This window comes from Apodemus sylvaticus, chromosome 13 (genome assembly GCF_947179515.1).
Source record: "Apodemus sylvaticus chromosome 13, mApoSyl1.1, whole genome shotgun sequence".
In the NCBI taxonomy this organism is placed as follows: domain Eukaryota; kingdom Metazoa; phylum Chordata; class Mammalia; order Rodentia; family Muridae; genus Apodemus; species Apodemus sylvaticus.
In genome coordinates this window covers 21,881,358-21,903,106 of record NC_067484.1, presented here as the reverse complement: position 1 = coordinate 21,903,106, position 21,749 = coordinate 21,881,358, and the positions used below count along the sequence as shown (strand labels likewise).

The 21,749-nt window shown below is 44.4% G+C and overlaps 1 protein-coding gene across 3 annotated transcripts in view; it reads left to right on the top strand.

The window, feature by feature from the left end:
* The window catches only part of Dym (dymeclin), a 262,686-nt gene that overhangs the window by 152,688 nt on the left and 88,249 nt on the right, over positions 1 to 21,749 (top strand). For all 3 annotated transcript variants that reach the window (XM_052155709.1, XM_052155710.1, XM_052155711.1), the window contains one exon: positions 14,894 to 14,996. In XM_052155709.1, coding sequence (XP_052011669.1) covers positions 14,894 to 14,996 — 103 coding nt within the window. The remainder of the gene's footprint in view (positions 1 to 14,893; positions 14,997 to 21,749) is intronic.

Sequence of the window (21,749 nt, the reverse complement as noted above, 5' to 3'; positions counted from 1 at the left end):
AGCCCTATACTCTTCAATACTCTTGATGGTGAGTTCTTGAAGTCCCAGCCCTTTACTGTCATTGTTTGGATTGGCACCTTATCACCTGCTTCTCCTTCTCCTCCTAGTCACCTTCATTATCGACAACAGCAAAATGACCACATTCTCCTTACTGACTTGAAGACATTATAGAGTGACCATGGATCCAAGCCAAAAACTGTGATATGGGTTTTCAGTAAATACTTGAGGCATATTAGGAGAAGTGTTAAGTGTTTGCTGTCTTGGGAAATCTCCAGTTGCCTCCTTAAACTGGGCACTGTCCACTGCTGGTCTCGTTCCCATATCAGTTGTATAGGACAGGAAACAGTCCGTTTGGCAGACAACATGCTCCAGGTTTTAGATCACAGGTAATACAGCTCTTGCACTGTGTTTGGAGTGGGGCCAGGTGTCCCTGAGAATATGGTTAGTTTAATATCATTATGTCAGTTGTCTGTTTCTCAGACACAAAGGAGGAGCTGGTTTACACATTTAAGACCCCAAACAGAGCAAACTAGTTTCTTCCAGTGTGTTGAAAAGAGATTGCATAGCAGATCTCCCACACTGTGATCAGCCATAGCTATAGAGCCAGTAGAGGGAGCACAGTACATGGGTTTATCTCTGAGTCTTGAAGAATACAGAGGGACAGGGAGGCCATGGAAGGCCCAAAGCTAAGCTTGCTTAAATAGGCACTTGTTTTCTTGTCTACAGCATAAATTCAGCTATCACTTTGTCTTGAGGTAATGACATTTCTTACATCTGTTGATAGAAGCCTATCTTTAATAATTATTGGGAGTTATGGTAATGAACTGTATTTTAGTCTAGTTTTATTTTTTGTTTAGTTGGTTGGTTGGATTTTTGTTTTGTTTATTATTTATTTTTGTTTGATCATGTGTCTGTTTTTCTCTTGAGACAAGGTATCTCTGTATAGATCTGGCTGTCCTGGAACTCATTCTGTAGGCTGGGTTGACCCAGCCTCTGCCCTGGGGTTAAAGGCATGTGCCCACCACTACCCGGCCAATCTTCATTTTCTTGCCTGGGTCACTATATTGCTAAGTGTATTTTATCGAAGACTAGTAGAAATGTTCAGTGTGTTGTTGCCAACTCTGCTGTTTGAGTACACAGGTATTAAAGGACATTTTAAGAAAGAGTTGTAGAGAGCAAAAGCATGCGTCACTGAAGTACTACTCCAACAGTGTTTCGAAGGCATTTTGAACAGAGGCTTGCAATTGGAGGCTTTGCAGGATAATGAGGACAAGGCCTCACGGGGGAGGTTATTGAAGGGAAGGTTTAATTCCTGACTCCATTCTCCCTTTGCTTTCAGAGTCTTCCCATCCCCACACATTCCCATCCTGTCTTCCCCTTTGGGTGTTTAGATTTTAGAAAGTTTGACTGAAGACAGTACAATGTGAAACTGAACTACCAAGACTTTTAGTTAAGGCCAGAGAAGTTAGATGTATAGTTTCATTTCAGGCTTTGATGGCCTTTTCAGGCATGGAGATCTTGGTGGATTGTCTTTGATTTGCAGAGTGTGGGAAAGGGGCTGCGCCTGTATTTCACAGTGAGTCATTGTCAGGGTGGGTTTCCTGTGAACTTACTGTGAATATACTCCATTTGTGTTCTCTATGAAAAGTATTTCTAAACTTTAATGCACAGGATATTTTATACATGAATACAATCAGAAGTTTTTTTTAAGGGGAAACAAGGACCAGGAATAACTAACACTGTGGCCATCAGTATAAGACATTGCAGAGTAATTGAGGCAGGAGGAAAGGAAAACTGGGCGTATGTGCCCTTGAAGATCTGTTCACAGAAGCAAGTATATAAGTGCAGAGCAGGCATAAATTGGTAACTAATTACATGCAGGTTCAATATATAAAGTTTTTACAGATCAGAGATTAAAAAAAAAAAGTAACGCAGCTAGCAGAAATTAGAAAAGTAAGGATTTACGAGGGCCAGCAAGATGTCTCAGTGAGTAAAAAGCACTTACCTAGCGAGCCAGTGACCTGCTCCCCAGAGCCTACTTAAAGGCAGGAAGAGAGAACCAAAACCAATGCCACAAGGCTGTCCTCTGACCTTCACACATACACAGTGGCAGATATGTATTGTTTACATACATTATGTGAGCAAACCACACACACTAATTACCAAGTTTTAAATTAGAGAGAGAGAGAGAGAGAGAGAGAGAATTTACAAGTTCAGACCCCTAGTTCCAATTAAGATTTCCTTTTGCTGTGACTCTCACAAAGGCTAATCAAGTGCCAGGCAAAGAAATCCCAGAGCTCTGCTTAGGATGCAGAGCATCTAGATGACCCCTTTCCTCTAAGTTTTTAGCATGGCAGAGGCACCAGTCTCTGTGAGGGTCCCTGCACTCCCACTGGGGTTCTTCCTGTGACTACCCTGGGAGCTCCCAAAGAGTGGGCACCTTATTGAGCGGTTCCCCGAGGAAATGTCTTCACCTTCTGACCTGCCAGTGTTACCCTCAGCTGCCAGGCAGCCCATCCTGTGCTTGCTACCAGGTAATTCCTCTTTTTGGGTGGATTTTCTCATTAGATATTATTTCAAATCCAATTAGTGCCATAAATTAGTCACATGGACTTAACATGCACTTTAAAAACTGGATCGGTATGTGACATGATGCCTATATGGTTTTCTCCTGATACCAAGAAAACGTGACAGAAAAAAAGACAACCTAAATTCTGTAACATCAGATAATCTATTTCTGTTCTTTGAAGAATATATTTTTCTAATAGAGAAGAGGAAATACTGTAATGATAAGAAATGTATGCTAATTGTAAACCACTTAAAGTCTTTCAATATAGTTAAATTTATATGAGATATGTAACTTTATATACTACCCATGAAGTAGGTATAAATGTAAGCTAAAATTGGGAATAAAGATCATCCTCGAATTAAATGTTGAATTTAGTTATTCTTGCTAAATCGCATGTCAGCGAATTTAATGAAAATTTGCCTTTAAAACTCTTTTCATGTTACATCTACTTAAATACTTTTCTCACCAAGTTTCTTTAAAGTTAAAAATACATGAAAGAAATGTACGGGAATACCTTCATGAGAGACAGCACTCACTGTGATGAGTCTCTGTTAAAGTCACTCTCGGTTTTGGTAGTAGAGTTACCAGATCATGTATTGACAGATCTTGAATTTTACCTATTTGTCTCAACAAACTTTACCAGTAATAATTATAGTAATTATGTAACATTATTTTAAAAATTATTAGTCATCATTCTACTTTGCTTCTGTCTTGTCTACTTGAGTTTTAGTTACTTGTAACATAGGGAAATTAAATTCTAGAGAGAATTTCAGCATTTCAAAGCAAACATGGTTCAGTTATGCACTTCCCATGAGCCTGCTGTGTGGTGAATGACGTGTGCTTTGGTGTGTCTAACTTCGGTTGTGTGTCACAGAACGGAAGTCTCACTAAGCGCAGTTACTGCCGTGTGACGGTCTTGCTAGATGTGTGTAGGTAGCAGTGAGACTGAGCTCTGCAGTTGTACTTCAGGGTGTGCTGTTGGGTGGGGACATCACTTAATGGGTGTTAGAGATGATGTCACCCTGTGACGAGAGTTTGAAAGACATGAGTTACTGGATCTTCCTTATGGTGTTGACTGTGGAACGGTATCTTCCTTCCCAGTGGGAAGGATCTGGTCATGGCCGTGATGGGCACATCTGCTGTCCATGCCCTGTGCCCTTCCTGTTAGTGCAGAAATAATCGCACTTAGCAAGTTTCTGGGTCACCTCCTAGTAGTGCTTTGTATTTTGTTTTCTGAGCCCTGTGCCTTCCTTCATTGTCAACACCATTTTAACACTTGTCTTAGAAATTGATTTTAAAGGGGTCGTTTTCTATGTCAGCAGTTTCGGGACTAAGACCGAAATGAGTAAACAGGCAGCGTGCCTTGTCTAGCCATGTCACTGTTCTTAGCATCACCTTACCTCAACTCAAAAATAAAATCAGATTTTATTCTGTAAGGTAGGAATATTGTTAAGTTTCTCTCACTGGAGTATGAAAGCTGGAAGAGAAGAGGACCAGTCAAAAAGTCGCATAGTCACGGCGACATGAGGACATGGGCAGTCAGTTGCATAGTCACGGCGACATGAGGACATGGGCATGTCTGCATTGGACTCACTAGGCCTGCGGTAGCTTAAGAACGCCTGTGAGCAGTGTTTTAACCAAGGCCACACAGATGGAGAGAGCACAGCTCAGGCTGGGCTCCCCCCACCCCCCACCCCCCTCAGTGCCCGGCCCATAAGAGGCAAGCGCCACCAAGCAAGTGTTTCCACCTCCACAGACTTGGTTATGATTTCTATTTTATTAAAGATATTTCAGGCCTTACCTCCTTTCCACGTTTACCGCAGTCATCCAGCACACACAGCCCTCAGCCCTTTCTCACTTTGGTTTCATCTGACTGTCTTTGCAAACTGTGTCAGAACCTTGTTAACTTTCCTGGAATGGGCAGGAAGGTGTTCCTGAGAAGCAGCAGCAAATGCTTCAGGACAAAGAAGAATTCTTACCTCTGAACAGGCTGCGCAGAGCAGTCCCTCGGGCGCCCTGCGTGCCCCATTCACTTAGTCTGGTCCCCTCGTCCTCCATGCACTAGCCACGTAAAACAAGGTGACGTCCACTTTGTTACACAATGTACATAAAGCGTCTTTACCTCAGCTTCACTCAAACTGCAAAAGTATCCTGTGCCTCTGCTTCACTTTAGTTTTCTTACACTTTGTGTGTGTGTGTGTGTGTGTGTGTGTGTGTGTGTGTCTGTCTGTCTGTCTGTCTGTCTGTCTGTCTGCAGGTTAATCTCAGTAGCTAGCCTTAGTGACAGTTACCTGTACCCAGCGGGCCGTCTTGCTGTCAGAGGTACAGAGTTAGGCTTGGTGTCGCACGTCCAGCTCTCCTTCCTAAAGGATGTTTCTGTGTGCGTCCGTCAAGATAAGTCCTAAACACAGAGAGAGAGGTCTTTTTTTCCTTGAGAAAGGAGCCCAGGCTGGCCTAAACTTGCCTTGTAATTTGTTGATATTCTATGGGAGACCGGCTGGGAGGAAGTGAGGGGCTTTACTGAAATATGATGAGGCAGAAGTTGGACTTGGTGTGGAGTGCATATAATCCCAGCACTCAGGAGGCAGAGGCAGGAGGATTGCTGTAAGTTTGAGGCCAGCAGAGCTATGTGGTAAGACCTCATCTCATAAAACAAAAGTCTGATTGTCTCTTGCCACTCAGGTTTTAGCTTTTGCTGGTTCTGAAATTGTGGCCCTGTGCTATGAAGTGAAGGGTTTATTTGTTTTGACTCCTTTTCTGTTTTTTGTATTTTTGGTTTTTTTTTTTTTTTTTTAATTAGACTCTTTCATTGTAGAAATTGGTGTTTTCTGTCCTAAGGACTTTTCATAAAATAGTTATTTAACAGTGTCCATTTTTCTGTTCACAAACACAAAAGCCTTATGTTAGCTGTGTGATCCAATTCTTAGGTATTATTTTTCTGCTGCCTTTTCTGTGTCTTTATCTTTTTGTCATTGTTGTTCTCAAATTCATTTCTAACCCTACCATTAAATTTATCATTTCTGATTCCATTGTCTGTCTCCTGAGAGTTCGGTTTTGCTCCTGGGTGTTTCTCTGTATGCCGCTCCTTACAGGCTTGTAGACCGCTGTACTTTTTTCCTCACAGGCTAGACAAATGCTCTGCAGGGTTTCTTCCCTGTCGGGTCAGTGGTGCTCTCTGGCTCCGCTGGCAAGGAGTTTCTATTTTAAAACGTAGCCTGAAAGAACGGGTTGGAAGTTTGGTGCACTTGGGGCACTGGCTGGCTGATGACTTTTAGGGTACCCGGCTGGGCTCTCTGAGGTCAGCTCTGTAGATCCATTCATCTTAACGCTGTCCAGCTTCCCCGACCCCTCAGCAGGATGATGGTGCTCTCTGAGTCCACAAGGCAGGTACAACCAGAGGCTCCCAAGCTGCGGTCTTTTCAGCGGCTCGTGCATACAGGGGTCTCTCTGGTCCACCGTTCATTAAAGCATCTCTCTGCTTCTGGAAGCAAACACAGGAAGGCCAGGTGTGGGAATGGAAGCCTGATCAGTCGGGCTTGATTTTGGGACCTGTACCTCTCATCCTAATTGCCTGAGTTCATCCAGTTCTCTTAATGTCCACCCATTTCTTGTGTCAGACTTTCCCCATCTACTGCCCTGATGTTAAATTCAGGTGGTGTATTTACAGTTCCCACAGGCATGTACCTGCCTTAAGTCCAGACTCAGCAGCTCTCTCCTGAACTCTCCACTTGCCTAACTGGTGGGCATCTCAAATTTGGCATACCCACAGGGGGTGTGGTCTTCTTGAAGCTTCTCCCAACCAACTTCCTCACCTTGCTTTTTTCAGGAGAATACTCTCTAAACTTACAGTCTAAGAGTGACTCATTCAGGAGAGAGCAGAATCGTAGTTGCCGAAATCATAAAAGGCTTCTCCCGGTAGGAGAGACAGTTGGCATCAACCTAGATCTCACCACGTTTCCAAAGTGTACATTCCATATGCCCTATTGGTAGCCATGAAGATTACTTCACCCACTGTGGAAAACAGTGTGAATGTGCCTGAAAAACTACAGATAGAACTGCCAAGTTATCATCCAGCTGCCCTATGCTTGAGCATATAACCAAAGGAATCGGAAGTCAGCACGCCATAGAGATGCCTGCACACCTGGGTATTCCAGGACCATTCAGAGTGGCCAAGTGCTGGGATCAACCAAAGTATCCGGCAACAAAGGGGTGGATAAAAGCATGGTGCTATCTACACACAGCACAGAGCTAGTTTCTCATCCCCCCCAGGTTCCTCAATGGCAGGCAGCCGTGCCAGCATTTATTTCTCTTGTGATGGTCACGCTGGTTAGGCCAAGGTACAATACCAGTGTAATTTGGATTTGCATAGCTCTGACGGCTAAGGGTGCTGACCACTTCATTTCACTTGCAAGAAAGCAGATGCAATTGGAGATCCTAATGTTAAAACAAACTAGACACAGACTCTAGATGTGTGTGTGTGTGTGTGTGTGTGTGTGTGTGTGTGAGAGAGAGAGAGAGAGAGAGAGAGAGAGAGAGAGAGAGAGAGAGAGAGAGAGAGACATGGAAATAGAATGGGACTATTTGGGAAAAGGAAGGAGAGGCCACAGCGGCAGTGTCAGGTGGTAGGTGTGTGCCTTGTAAGACCTGTCTTTTTGTACAGTTCCTAGATGCTTTAAAAAAAAAATTGTTCTCACATTGATTCAGAATCATCCTAGCCAGCACTGTCAAGAGAAAGAAATTTTAAAATTCAAACTATAAATTTTAAATGTGAACCTGTTTTTTAATTCTATTAAGTTCTTTGCTCTTGTCTTTGGCATGTTTTGACAATCCTAAAGAGGGGCTGGAACGGTGGCTCAGAGGTGAGAAACTGGCTGCCCTCACAGAAGACACAGGTGTCACTCCCAGGACCCACACGGCAGCTCACAACTGACTGCACCTCCAGTTCTGGGATCTACAACTCTACACAGACATGTGCACTTGACACACAGACAGGCAAACCACTCATGAGCATAAAATAAAAATAAGCGGTTTAAAAATTCTAATGAATCTACAAAAATTGAACTACAGTTAATAATTGGGTTCAGTGAGGCCATTACTGGCTGTGCACAGTGGCACACACCTGAACTTCTACCTCTAGATGATTGAGCTAGGAGTTAGCAGCCCACCCGGTGAAGTAAGCAGAGGAGGGGGAAGGGGAGGGGGAAAGAGAGGGAGAGGGAGGGGGGAGAGAGACAGATGTTATGTAAACATAAGATCTATAAAATGAAAGTGTAAACTGTTGTTAAAAGGCAGACCTAAGCAGGATGATCATCTCCTTGGAAATTGAGAGTTGTGGCCACAGTAAGGCTCTGAAGTCATGAACATATGTAGTATGGTGCCAATCAGAGTTTATCATTTACTAGTACCAGTGGTTGATGATAAAATTTACATGAAATAACAAAGAAGCCAAAATAATCCAAAGCCATTTTGACAAGAAAGCAGAACTTGAAGGACTCCCCTGCCTGATCGCAGGTTTACTGTAGAGCAGGGGTCAGGACCGTATGGTATTAGTGTGCAGGGGGCTCCCAGAGCAGTGGGCCAGCCCAGGGCTAGACTAGCACAAATGTGGTCAATGCATTTCAGCCAGGGCGAGAAGATAATCCTTGGGGAAGTGATAGTCTTTCAGTGCTAAAGCAATTAAATGCCCACACTCCTCCACCCTGCCGAACAGACAGACCTTGACTTTCACTTCATAGTACACGCAGCAGTGCAAATGGGTCGTAGGCCTAAACACAAGTGGTGGAGATGCAGAGCTTGCAGGCGAAACCAAAGGAGAAAAGCTTTGAGGTTAGGGGTTAGACTTTGTTTGGTTTTTTTAAAGACAAGACGTAAAAAGTACAAACCATTCTTTTAGAATTTAGCAAGTTCATCACACTTAATCAAATTTTAAATTAAGTTAGTTGTGGTAGTGTATCCCAGTGTTTGGGAGGAGGGGCTGGCAGATCTCACAGAGTTCCATGCCAGCCTGATCTACAAAGTAAGTTCTGGGATAGCTAGAGTTACGTAGCAAGACCCTATCTTGAGGGGAAAAAATTCTTTAAAAGATATACATATTATGTGTGTTGTGTGCATACATATGTGTATATGTATATGTTATACACACACATACACACACACACACACTCTACATATCTGACAAAGGGCTCATACCCAAAGTATATAAAGAAACAAACTTGTTACAACTTAAGAAGAAAAGTAGCTCGGTTTTCAGGGGGCAGAAGACTGCATAGCTGACCACAGGGAAGATGCTCTTCAGTGCTCAGGACACCAAGACTAAGAAGACTGAAATACCAAGTGACATGGCGAGCGAGGAGGAGCTGGTGGCTCAGCAGAGTTCAGCAAAGGCCAGGCAGTCCAGCAACCCCTGCAGGACTCGACTCAAGAGACAGAGCAATACATGTTCAGCAAAAGAAAAATAGCCCAACCCTGGAAGCAACTAAGGAATAGGAAACTTGAGGTCTGTCCATATAGGAGACTGCTGGGCATTACAACAGAATGAATTACGGATGCCTAACCATGAACAGATTTGAAAAGCACCCTGCTGAGTGAGAAGGGCAGACTCAGAGCAGGCATATGGTCTGGTCTATATGTGTGACAGTCTAGGAGAGGCAGAAGCGTGTATCCGTAGTTGCCTGGACAGAAGCGGGGTCCATTACAGAAAGAGACCAGCTGGGAAAGGCTCGGTGGAGCTACTTCTGGAGAAGTAGCGTTGTTGTCTATCCTGATTATTCTGATGGATTATGTGCATGGTTATGTTTTTCAAAACTCCTTGTGTTATATGCATAAGTTATTCCTTAATAAATGTGTTTGAAAATGAGGACACAAGAACAGATTTGAATGCCCAGTGAGCAGAGGAGGGATGTTTGTCAGAGGCAGGGAGGGAAGACATCGCTTCCAGAGGGATGGGAAGGCTGGTGCTGAAGCTATGCCTTAGGGCATGCATAGACCTCTGCCGCCCAGCTCCTGCCTCTTGTTCCCCATGTAAGTGGGGAAGCCATGGTTCCTTTCTTCCTTAGAGCAAGTCCGGGGTCTTGGTTCCATTTCTTACCCATTTGACACCCTTTCCCTTCCCTGAAATGGCTCTGCGGGGTCCCTGCCTCTGGCACTAGGAGGAGGACCAGCTGCCTTTGCTTGCTTGTGGCTTTACTCTTAGCCGGTGATGGCGCTCACACATTGTCTTGTGGGTGATCCACCTCTTTCTGAAGAGGTTGTCCCCACCTCTCCCCCCACCAAGTCCCCTCACTGTCTTCTGAATACTGGTTGTTTCTGTCGCCAGTGGTCTTTCTGAGCAGCTTGCCAGAGGGGTTGGGGGTGGCAGTTGAGGGGGGGGGGTGTTCCTGGCAGAATTGTCGGGCATGCAGATTCAGGAACTAGCGTGCCTGTGCTCGACTCTTGCCACTTACTGCTGTCTGCCTAGGGAGATTACTTGACCTACCCTTGTTGCTTCAGTGTGTCATCCCTTTAAAAATGGGCGGAGGGGACATGGGTCGCAGTCAGACACACCTTCCCGACTATGGGATGGGCGGTGCTGGCACAGGGCCTGCACTGCACATCCCACAGCTGCTGCTGTTGCTGGTGGCTCTGTCCTCCCAAGTCTCCCTGTCCCTAACCGTTCATCAGCCAGGGATTTCTGGAAAACCCCAATTTCTTGGGCTCCTTTCTTTCAGTCTCTCCTCTGTCTTTTGCTTTCCCAATGGCTCCTGTCAGCTTCCACTCCAGTCTGCCTTCAGTTGAGTGTTCCCTTAGGGTTGGCTACTTCTGCTTCTGTTCTCTTGTCTTTTCCCTCCAGGAGAGAGGAATCTTTCTAAAGCAACAGTAGTTAGTGATTCTTCCTCGATCAGTCAGCGGTTTTCAGATTTTCTTCCGGTATCATGGGATTTCACAGCAGGGACACTGTGGCCGCCGTAAAGGGTAAGGAGACACAGAAGGGAGAGATACTACCCACTCACTACCAGACACAGTTCTTCACTTCTGTCTCTTACTACAGTCCTGCTGGCGTGGGCGTCTCTGGGTCTCAGGGTGAGATCCAAGCTCTGTGTTCAGTAATAAGAGGTGACACACACCCAGCACTGTGCACACGTGGGCTCTGCTGTTCTGTCCCATTGCTGGCTTCTCTGTCTGTTTGCCATCCTGCTGCCTGACTTGCGTGGCCAACTCTTAGTTGTTACTGCAGGCAGCAGTCAGGCATCAATCACCCTTTCCTGTTCCCCATCAGGGGCAGGCCAGGTCTCACCTGCCTCCCATGCCACTCCTGCCCTCCAGGAAGGCGGGCCATGGCCGCTGCTCTCACTCCGCTGCCCTCACTGGCTCCCTCTCTTGTCCCGCCTCACCCCATGGATTTCTCCAGGCTCGCTTTGTTAGCTGTGCGACCTCTCAGCACACCTTCTGCATTCTGTTTCAGCCTTTCGGGTCTCTCTTCACCCTCACTTATTTCCCAGTTAGCAAACTCCTAACTTGCAGGCTACAGCCAAGCCTGATTTCCTCTGTGGAATGTCCCTAACCTTCCGCTGCACCCCGAGAGCATTCTGGCAGAATGTTCTCTGTTTTCAAAAGTTACCCCTTGGACTTGACCTCCTTGGGCGGGAACCGTGTCTCCGAGCATTTTGCAGTAGCTCCGCGACGGTCTAGAACAAAGCCCAGGGGTTTGGAAGTGCCACGGGCATCCCTTCACAGTCTGTCTTCAGACTGTCTTCATTCTGGTCCCCTCTCCTGCCATCTGTGCTCCTCAGCAGCAGCCATTTGCGCCAGCTTGTGATCTTCTCAGCACGTCCCAGTTTGGACTGACCACACATTTTTTTATTTACATGCCGCCTATCCTGTGCAGTGCTGCCTCCTGGCAGCGGCTCTTGTTTCCTCAAGGATAGCATATTCTTTCTTATAAGACCTTTTTTTAAGTGTATAGTGTTCCAGCCCCTGCATCCAAAGATCATACAGTAATCTGCTCCTTACGCATCTAGTGTTACCAGAAGAACGTGTGTGCGTGTGCATGTGTGCGTGCGTGCTCTCACATTGTGATGAGAGAGAAGAGAGACCTGTGCTTTAGGCAGTTTCATTGTCCCACCAAATGTCCAGTTTACAATGGATATTGTTATACATAAAGAAAAGGTCCTCTTTCTCTGGCTTGAAAAGGGTGCTTTGGGTGTTAGTCTCCCTGAGGGTCAGCCTCGCTTGTGTTTGCGATCAGCTTTTCCTGTTCGTGTAGTCACCCTGTGTCTCTGCTGCTCTAACTAGCACCCAGCGGGCTGAGCACTTGGAATGCAGAGCTTAAGCAGAAGTTACTTTTCTCACTCTGCAATTTGCAAGTCATTCTCCTATAAATTTAGGTCATTTTGCCTTAAAAATGCTAAATGAAACCCAAAATTAGAATGTTAAAAAAAGCGCACACAAGATTTTGCAAGCAGTAGCTCTAGTGTGTGGGGGAGCCTGTTAAATCATATGAGAATAACAACTTCGCGTGAGTGTGAATTCTGTGTCTCATTCATGATAGAACTGGAAGAGACCTCACGTTCTCTGTTCTTGCACGAACTTTCTTAAAGCTGGAAACCGTGAGCATGGCTTCTTGGAGAAGTGTGCTTCAGGACCCAATACCCTTACTCAGCAGATCTTCCCTCGCTCAGCGGAAGCACCTTATGTCGGGAGTGCAGCCCACTCCCATGTTGGGTCTCCTAACAAGGGAAACAGATTGCTAGTATTCTCTTCTGAAGTAAACAAACAAACCGGCCTATTTTTTCCAAAGGAAACCATTTCAAATGATTTTCCACAGAGAGAAGGGGATGCGAGTTCGGACGCCCCCTGGTTTGTGAGCTGAGAGAACAGCCCTGCTTGCTGAGCTGCACCTTCAACAGGAGGCCATGCTTTCTTCCTCTTGGTCCCTCCCCTTGCACCAAGCTCCTCTAAAGCCTCTCCATCGTTGTTCCCTTTGGAGGTGTCCAGTTTATGCCTCTGAACTGGGCCACGTGTGTCCTGTGCTAGAACTGACCACCACACTTGCTTTAGTCTCAACCAGCCTGGGCCAGGAAGGTGGGTCAGTAGTGATGTGGTTGCCTTGCAAGGTCAGGAACCACATTAAAGAGCCAAGAATGTTAGTTACAATTTGAAGCTGGGAGAGCAGTCCTGTGGGAGAATGATTACCTAGCATGCGTAAGTCTCTGGGTTTAGTGCCAAGTAGTCAGACCTTAGAGAGGAGGATGGGGCACACGGGGCGAGGGGAGGTGGGGGCTAAAAGTGAGAAGTGGTTTAAGGCAAGCTTAGTAATGGAGCACTGTCCAGGCTATGTGGACCCTTAGGTCAGTCCCCAGTGTTGCCAAAAACAAAAACCGAAAAAGGATAGACAAAAAAGTCCTCTCACCTAGAATGAGTGCTTTTTGGTCTCAGCTTCTCAAATTCTCCTATTTGATCCATCTGAAATAATTAGGGCCTTTCAAAATTGGTACACAAATCAATGTTCTATTTACAAGATCATCACTAATAATAAAAACCATAGTTTTAGCATTTAGAAAAATACTACAGATTATTATACTCAAGTTAAAATGGAAAGTATATAGAGTCAGAATTGCCTTTATTTTTAAGATTTCCTCTAACCCATAGAGTTTTTATTCATTAGCGACAGTAGATTTACTGTTAGGGTATATGACTTTACACATTTACTCCTTAGAGCATTTATATGTGTGTGCATAAAATACCTTCTGTGGCCCTAGTACTGGACATACACGTTTGGAACCATGTCTTTTTAATGAACGGCTTTCATTACTATAATATCTTTCTCTTTATCTCTAATAGTAATACTCTTCTCATTCAGCCTTCTCTGTCAGCAGCCAACATGACCACCCAGATTTCTTATAGTTCAAACTCCTGTCTGGTTTTAGATTTGTAAGAGTTTCTTTTAAATAGCTTGTAGTTGGGTCTTGACATCCATCCAGTCTTAAAAAAGAAAAAAGAAAAGAAGAGAAAAAAACCACTTACTGTCATTTAGTTGGAACAATTAACCTCTTATGTTTAATGTAAGTCACCTTTATTCTTTGAAAATCATTCATTTATATCTATCTTTATTACGATGCCTCTTAGGTCACAGTAATCCATATTCTGAACCATTCCTAGGGTGACCATTCAAGACCTCACCTGCCACCTGGACAGGGATTTTTGTCCACCGGCTAGCTGGATCATCTGTAGTTCTCACTATACCACCAGTTTCCTTTCTATAAATCTGTCCCCATGTAACCCCTTGGCAGTTTGCTGTACATGCTCTTGGTCTCACGGGCACAGCTCAGTACTTTTCTAGACATTTGGATTTCTAGATGTTTCTTCCTTTCTAAGTGTAGAGTTCTGCAAGCTCAAGTGGTGGCTTTCCCAAGTTCTCACCCCTGTCTTCCCAGCACGTCAGTGTGCCCTGCTTCTTCCGCCCTACGTTTCTGACCCATAGTTTAGGTTAGACCGTTTCCCTGGAGAGAAACTCGCCAGTGCTGGCTGCTCACTGCAGGAATCATAATCTTATATTTCAGATTTGCCTAAAACAGTAGTTTTATATATATGCCTCTTCTATGTTTTACTTGATTGCTACAGGGGAGTTCATCTGTTACCAATTAACCCACCATGACTAGAAGTAGAAATCTCATTTTAAAAAAATATACATATATATGTATATATATGTGTATATATATATACATATATATATACATATATCCTTAAAATCACCCTTCCTCCAAATAAACTTAAGTAATTAATTAAAAAATAAAATCACATTTCTTGAGAAATGTCTTCTTGCATACCTGTGGTCCTGTAACACTAGAGAACTAGACTGAGCCGACATACTTACTTGAAGAGCAGGCAGCGAAGGTCCACCTGCCTGAGCATCGTAGAGTGGCGCACGCCAAGGCTGTCATCCACAAGTCCAGTTCCTGTCCTGGATTCTCTTACCTCTGTCCTGTTTTTTCACGGTAGTGATCTTTTGAGAAGTTTTCCTGTGCTTAAGATATAACTTTAGTCTGTGAAACTTTTTCAGTGAGACCCTTATTATTTAAATATCCCCCTTACTCTATTTTGCTATACAAGTTCGTGTCATTGATCCTCCTGGTACCATGGGCATGAAAAGAATTATTGGCATGCTTCTGGCAGCACTGGGTTGCTTTTGCAGCAGCCCCCTTAATAAACCTGCCTTGCTCCTGACATTACTGTCACAGAGATTTCAGAATGATTGCTGTGCTATGGGACTGTCAGTCCACGTTAGTTAGGCCTAGAGAAGGAGGGCTGGGTTTCTCGGTGTAATTGGCTTTTCCTTATGTTTTTCAGTTTGTTTTCTTTGCTGTCTAAAAAACACAACAAGGTTCTGGAGCAAGCCACGCAGTCCCTGAGAGGCCCCCTGAGCTGCAGCGATGCCCCTCTCCCAGACTATGTGAGTAGCTGCCCTGTTCCAGTCACCAGTCCCTCCCTCTGTGCCATTAGAGCCATGAGCAACTGGACTTCTCCAAGTCTGCCCATGTCTAAGCGCCCTCAGACATCTTCAGCGAATCAGTCAGGAATCCCAAGAGTGAATCAATGAAAACCCTCTCCAACCAATTACACAAAAACAGAAGAGATGTACAGAGATATGTAAACAGTGCCTACCTTAAAAAGTGTTGGCGGGAGGCTTGAATTTGGTTCATCTGTACAAACTTTTCTTTAGACAATATTATTGAATCATGCATTAGTACTATGTATTTATTCCACAAAAGCGTATTGAATTTATATAGTTTCAACGTCCTCCTAATATTTTTTCCCATTAATCACAGAGTACAACATTGATGTTTCTTAGAGGAAGTGATCGTATTTAATGGTCCTTGCCAATTTTGTGTATGATTGTAATGGTAGAACCCATTTTGTGATGCACATTTGAATTCTCTATTGAATCTCTCAGTTCTTATTGACTTAGTGGGTTTCTTCATCCGTAAACTTTGCAGTAAGTCCTGAGCCCCACTCCCTAGGATCCCCAGGGAACTCTCACTGTGACCCGTCCCTGCAGCCCTCGACCTAGCAATGGGCACCACCCACACCTAGACTTCGACCCACACCTTCCCTGCCAGTCTTGCTGCCTTTGCCCAGAGCTAACAGAACAGGAATGTCTGGAGCTGAATCACTACCTGTGCCAGGGATCCCATAGGTGATTTGAGAGAAGGGTAGTGGGCCTGCAGTGTGGCTCAGCAGGTAAAGAGTTGACTGCAAAAGCCTGAGGGCCTGAGTTCAGTCCCCCAGACCCTAGTAAAGTGGAAGGAGAGAGGCAGGTCCACGGCATTGTCGTGCATACACTGTGGTGTACTCATTCCCACACATGCATTACACGCACAATAATAGTGAATAGAATAGAACTGTTAGCAAGGAAGTGGGTATGCTCCTCTTTTTTTTTAATTCCTCAGAATTTTAACCTGTTAAGTGTCCTTGACAATAGCCACAGAATTCTGTGTCCTAGACTTGCCCCAGATGGCTTGCTTGCAAAGCTGGAAAAAGAGGAGGGGGGGCGGTCTTTGCAGCTCTGGAGTCCCAAATGTATGCTCTCTGCACCAGATTGGAGGACCACATTAGCAGAGTTTTAATAAGTACTTAAAAATAAGCCTATGTTTTCCTTCTTGTCCTAATACATAGAACACTCAGGGTCTGCGTAGAGGTTTCTCAGTTTATTAAGAAAATGTTTATGCTCATTACACTGTATAATTCAAGTCAGTTGAGTAACAACATAAAAAGAACATGGCAAGTTACAAAAATATTAGTGTTAGTACTTAAGTCCAACCATGTTTGTCTAAACACCTCACAGGAAACCCTTCCATCAGGTTTTAGATAATGGGGAACTGCCCTGCTGCTAAGGGAAAATGAGACAAAGACTGTACTCTAGTCCTCTGTAGAGTGCACCCTGGGGGCAGTGGGGGTGGTAGGAAGGATAGCTGACACTCTGTGGCACGCCTGTGTGTGTGTGTGTGTGTGTGTGTGTGCGCGCGCGTGCATTTTCTGTGAGGCTTTCACAGTTTGACTCAGTTACTGGAATCATAGAGGAGCTTTGAACGGCCTTTAAAAGCACCACGGTACCATTCAGACAACTTACCATGTATAACAGCCGGAATATAGATAGCAGAAAAGCTGTAGCTGCTTTAACTATAACCATGTTTTTTTTAATTATTGATCCTGTCAGTTTCACAGAGGCACTTTCCATGGCTCCAATAATCACCTTAGCCACTATTGGAAGTAAGAAAACTCTAACTTGCGTTCTGGACAGAACCACAGAAAGTATGCTGTTGTTTGTTCTTTCAGACAGCTTGTGAATCTTCTGTCTGGCCAAATATGTCATCTCACTCAGGTAGTAAGTAAACACAGGTAGAAACCCCAGCGGTGGTCCTCGGAAGAAGGATCTGGGCAGGGCAGTCAGCAGGCGCAGTAGACAGCAGTTAGGCTCAGTGCTGAGCAGGCCATGCTGGGATGAGCCCCTGCTCTTCGGAGGCTTGTTTTACTTTGCCTCTCATTACAGAATGTGAATTCTGTCCAGAGGCTACTTGATGGTAACAGCTTAAGTACTTCTGTATTCTTATGTCTTTAATGTCTCTTGGTTTTAAGTTATACCATGTTAAATACTGATGTGTGTAAGCTACATGAAAACAGTATTTTCAGAGCATCTGATTGTTAAAATATATAAATATGTCTGCGGAGACCAGAATCTTTGAGAACCATTGAAATATGTATCTGTTACACACATCACACACACACACACACACACACACACACACACACCAATTAAATATGCATTGTCTATATGCTATAATTAGTCCTCTGCCCAGACAATTGAATGCACTTTAACGATCAGAAGTTGTTGGGTGGTAGTGACGTGTGAACTTTAATCCCAGCACTTGGAAAGCAGAGGCAGGTGTCTCTTTGTGAATTCCTAGCCAGTCTAGTCTACAAAGTGAGTTTCAAGATAGCCAAAGGCCACACAGAGAGACTCTGTCTTGAAAAACAAAACAGAACAAGGCTGAGAACAAAAGGATTTGGAGATTGAGGAGACAGGAAGGATTCTAGCCTAGTTACCATCAATCTCCCTGCAGCCTCTGTTTCTACTGCCTGAGCCCGAGCCCGAGCACTGGGGTTACAGAAATGATCCCCACACCTGTTCTCTGGGGCTCTGAGGTTAGAACCCAGGGCTTCCTGCTAGGTGAGCATTTTACCAACTAAGTTTCATGCCTGGCCTTATGCATATGAGCTGAAACCCAACTCTGTAAACTGGGATCCACTGGAGATGCCCTGGGTTGGAAGTCTTACATTCTATTATATCTGTGTGGTATGAAATGAGAATTATTTGGCCATTGTCTAAAGATTTGTTCTTAATATGTGGTAGCATGGGTAACTTCTGTGCTTCATTATTAAATTTCTTTATTAATTATTATATGATCTGTATGTTAGTTTGATTCTTTGGCAATTTAAGAAGTTGCATTTTTTCTTTTTACTTCAAAACAAATTGACTGTGGCTGAGCTTCTCCTTGTTTGAGTTTATTCCCGGGTCTCCTGGATTTCAGTTTGACTGAAAATCCAAGCTATGCTCCTGAAACTTGCTTTCCTGAAGTCCTGTTTGCCTGTCAGCACCATTCAGCCTAGAACCCCAGATGCTTCGTTCCCATTGAGTGCATTGCCCTGTCCCCCATTGGATAGCGCGAAGGGAATGTCTTTTACATTTGCTTATATAACTTGTATCTGCTCTTAAACATCGGTGTTCTTTGAAATATAGTAAAGGGCATCCTGATTTGATTCCTACACCAGCAAAATTTCAACTCAGGTTTTTCTGTGTTAATCTATCGTTTACGTTTCTTGTGTTTGTTCTTTATCCTTGGCTGGGCAGAGAATGTGCTATTCACATGCATGGAACAATTCTCTTGATCATAATGGTACATCCAGAAACATGGGATGTGTTTGTCTTCACTTGTGAGGCTTGCTCGGGGTTACCGACCGTATTTTTATTCACTGTAAAGAAAGTAGCATGGACTAGAACATCGCCAAATCGTCTCTCTTGGACTTACCTCAGTGTGGCTGAAGTGAACAGTACAAGCTCCTGCACATAAAGAATTTCAAATGCATGAATAAGGTTAAATTCCATAGATAGTAGATTTTATAAATCTATAATACAAATGTCCAAAGAGACAGTTCTAAAGGGAGCTGATACTTGAACTGGATCCTGTTGCGTCGTGTTTTGATTTGATTTTTGAAAAGGACACTATACGGTGTGTGTTGGGTGCAGTGGTATCCAGCTTATACAGGCGCTCAAAAACCACGTATCCACCGCAGTCTGATTCCATACACAGCAGGAAACCAAATTTGCCATTGGCCTAACCATAGCAGCCAAACACCATAAGGTATTTAGAGAAAATAAAGGTAAATCATCAGTTTGGATTAAGCAAAGATTTAGATATAGCAAAAACACAAAGAATAAAAAAATATTGGGTAGTTTGAACTTGGTCACAATTTAAAACTTTGGATAGAATGCTTGCCTCGCATTGACAAGGCCCTGGGTTCAGTCTCCAGTGCCATATAAGCCAGCTGGGATGGTGTACTTGGCAATCCCAGCACTTGGAAGGTGCAGGGAGGAGACAGGAGGACCCAAAGTTCAAGGTCACCGTCAGGTGTATAATGAATTGAGAGCCAACCTGAAACCCTGCTGCCAGAAAATACAATGTAACCTTTACTTTTATAGTACTCAAGTAAGACATTGAGGCAGAAAATAAAGACAGAAAGAAACACTAGGGGGACAGAGGCAGGCAGGTCTCTGAGTTTGAGGTCAACTGGTCTGTATAGTGAGTTCCAGGAGAGCTGGGGCCATAAGGAGGCTGTCTCAAAAACTAAAGTGAAGCGATAGCCCACAAGCTACAGAACAGGACAAAATAGTTTCAAATCACATATCCAGAGTATATGTGCAAAGCGTACAATTTATCAATAAAGGTATGAGTGTCATACTTTAAGATAGGACAAAGCATACAGTTCACCAGTAAAGATACAAACAGAGCACTTTAAGACAGGACAAATGCAACATTTTGTAGCTGAGTTCTGTGCCTTTCGAGATACAAAAGAGTACTTGAAGGCCTCCCTTGGTTTGGGGGGAGATTCTGGGCTTGTAGGTGTTAGAGAATAAAGCTGCCTCTGTACTGACAGTGACAGGAAGCACTTCTGGCAAGAGGAGGCTAGGTGTGGCATGGGGTGCACATGGAACCCCAGGTGAGCCACCAATCACCAGCCACAGGTGAGCAGCAAGACCAAGAGAGCCTTGCCATCTGTGCGGGGACAACTGAGTGTTACTTTATACCTAAGACAGGTCTATTCTGTGTGTCTTGGACAAGTGTCGCAAGGACAAGCTCTCCTTGTCCTTGTGAGGCTGACCAGATGCCCACCTTGCCCTGAAGCCCCAGAGGTAAGCCAAGCCAGGGTGACCAGGGAGAGCAAAGGATGAGTCCTGCTGGCAGGCTGCCAGTCATTCGCCTGCTGACGACTGTGGGTGATGCACTGGCAGAGACTCACTGGTACCCACCTCCCTGCCACCACACCCATCAGACAGCAAAGCAATATTCTCCAGCTCCCTTGCTTCCAGAACTGAGCTGTAAGGTTGGTTAGTGCAGGATGCGCAGGAGAAAGTGCTGTTTGCCTCTACAGTCCCCCACCTCCCCTCATCACCTGCTGGCTAGATTAGGTAACCCTGTGGAGGACCCCACCACCCCAGCAGGTGGCATTGCTTAGCTCACTGGGCTCCTTGTCAGTCTGTGATGCAGACTAGCTTTTGTTGCAGTTTTAGGAAAGTGTATAGACATTTCTCCAAATGGGTAGAAATAGTAAAGATCATTAAAAAAAATTGTTAAAACATCCCTAGTTATTAGGGAACTGTGGATCAGAATCATGGTGGGCTACCTCTTCACATCTTCGAGGACGCCTAGAGGCAGATAGATAGTAAGTGTTAGCAATGAGAAGAAAAGGGGGTTCTCACAGACTGCTTGTGGAAATGTGAAAGAAGGTACAGTCATTTGGGAAATGATTCAGTTGCATAAGAGACAGCAATTATATTCTTAATAAGATACGAATAAATGGGTACATATATCCACCTCAGCATGTGAATCTTCATAGAACCATTCCCTCACCATCAAGCCTAATGTCTATCAACTTGTAAAGGACTAAATAAAATATGTTAGTCATCAAGGAAGAGAAAGGGAGAGATGTGTTCCTCAATACAGAAGAACCTAGAAAATACTGTGCTAAGTAAAAGAAGCCAGAAACAGGATCACAAACTGCATGGCCCCATTCATTTAAATGTCTAGAACAGGCAAGGCCTGGAAAAGCAGTGAATGCCCACATCTAGGGGTGTGAGGCAGAATGGGATGGGACTCCTGGTAGACCCTGAGTTGGTGTTTCAGGGATTCTGAAAATGCTTTCAGATGCAGTTGAGGTAGATGCCCAAGTCTGGATACAGCAAAAGCATTGGTGATGTCTGTGGTGTGTTAGACCTTGAGGAAGCCATCTTTTCAGTTTTTCTGAAATGATAATTACATCTTTTCCCACCTTTTTTCTTCTCTTTGCTCCCTACCACATACTGTTACTGTCTTTCAAATTCATAACCTCTTTTTTCTTTGTTATTATTACGTGTGTGTGTGTGTGTGTGTGTGTGTGTGTGTGTGTGTTCCTATATACGTAAATGCAGCCTGCTCAGGTTGTGTAATGTTCTTGTAGGTATGTTTTCAGGACTGACCATTTGGTGTCGGATAACCAATAGGTGCGCTTTTCCCTGGGGAAGACCATTTCTCCGCACTCGGCATTCCTCGGTTTCCGTGCCTTGAGGCCTCATGCACCCCCTTCTACATGAGCCTGCCTACTGCTGTCATCCCTGTTCCAGCCATATTTAGGCAGCCATGCTAGTGAGACACCATGGGTATAGCTTCTATAATTATTTTAGGAAACAATCTCACAACAAAGACCCTTTACTTCTGACTCTTAAAATCCTCTCCAGCCCCACCCTACCTCCCCTACCCCACCCCACCCCCACACACCCTCCCGTTTCCACAGCGATCCCTAAACCTTGGTTTTGGGAGTTGTGCTGTAGATATATCAGTTGAGACTGGGCTCCAAAGCTCTGTGTTAGGATGTTGTGGTGTTCTGTAATGTT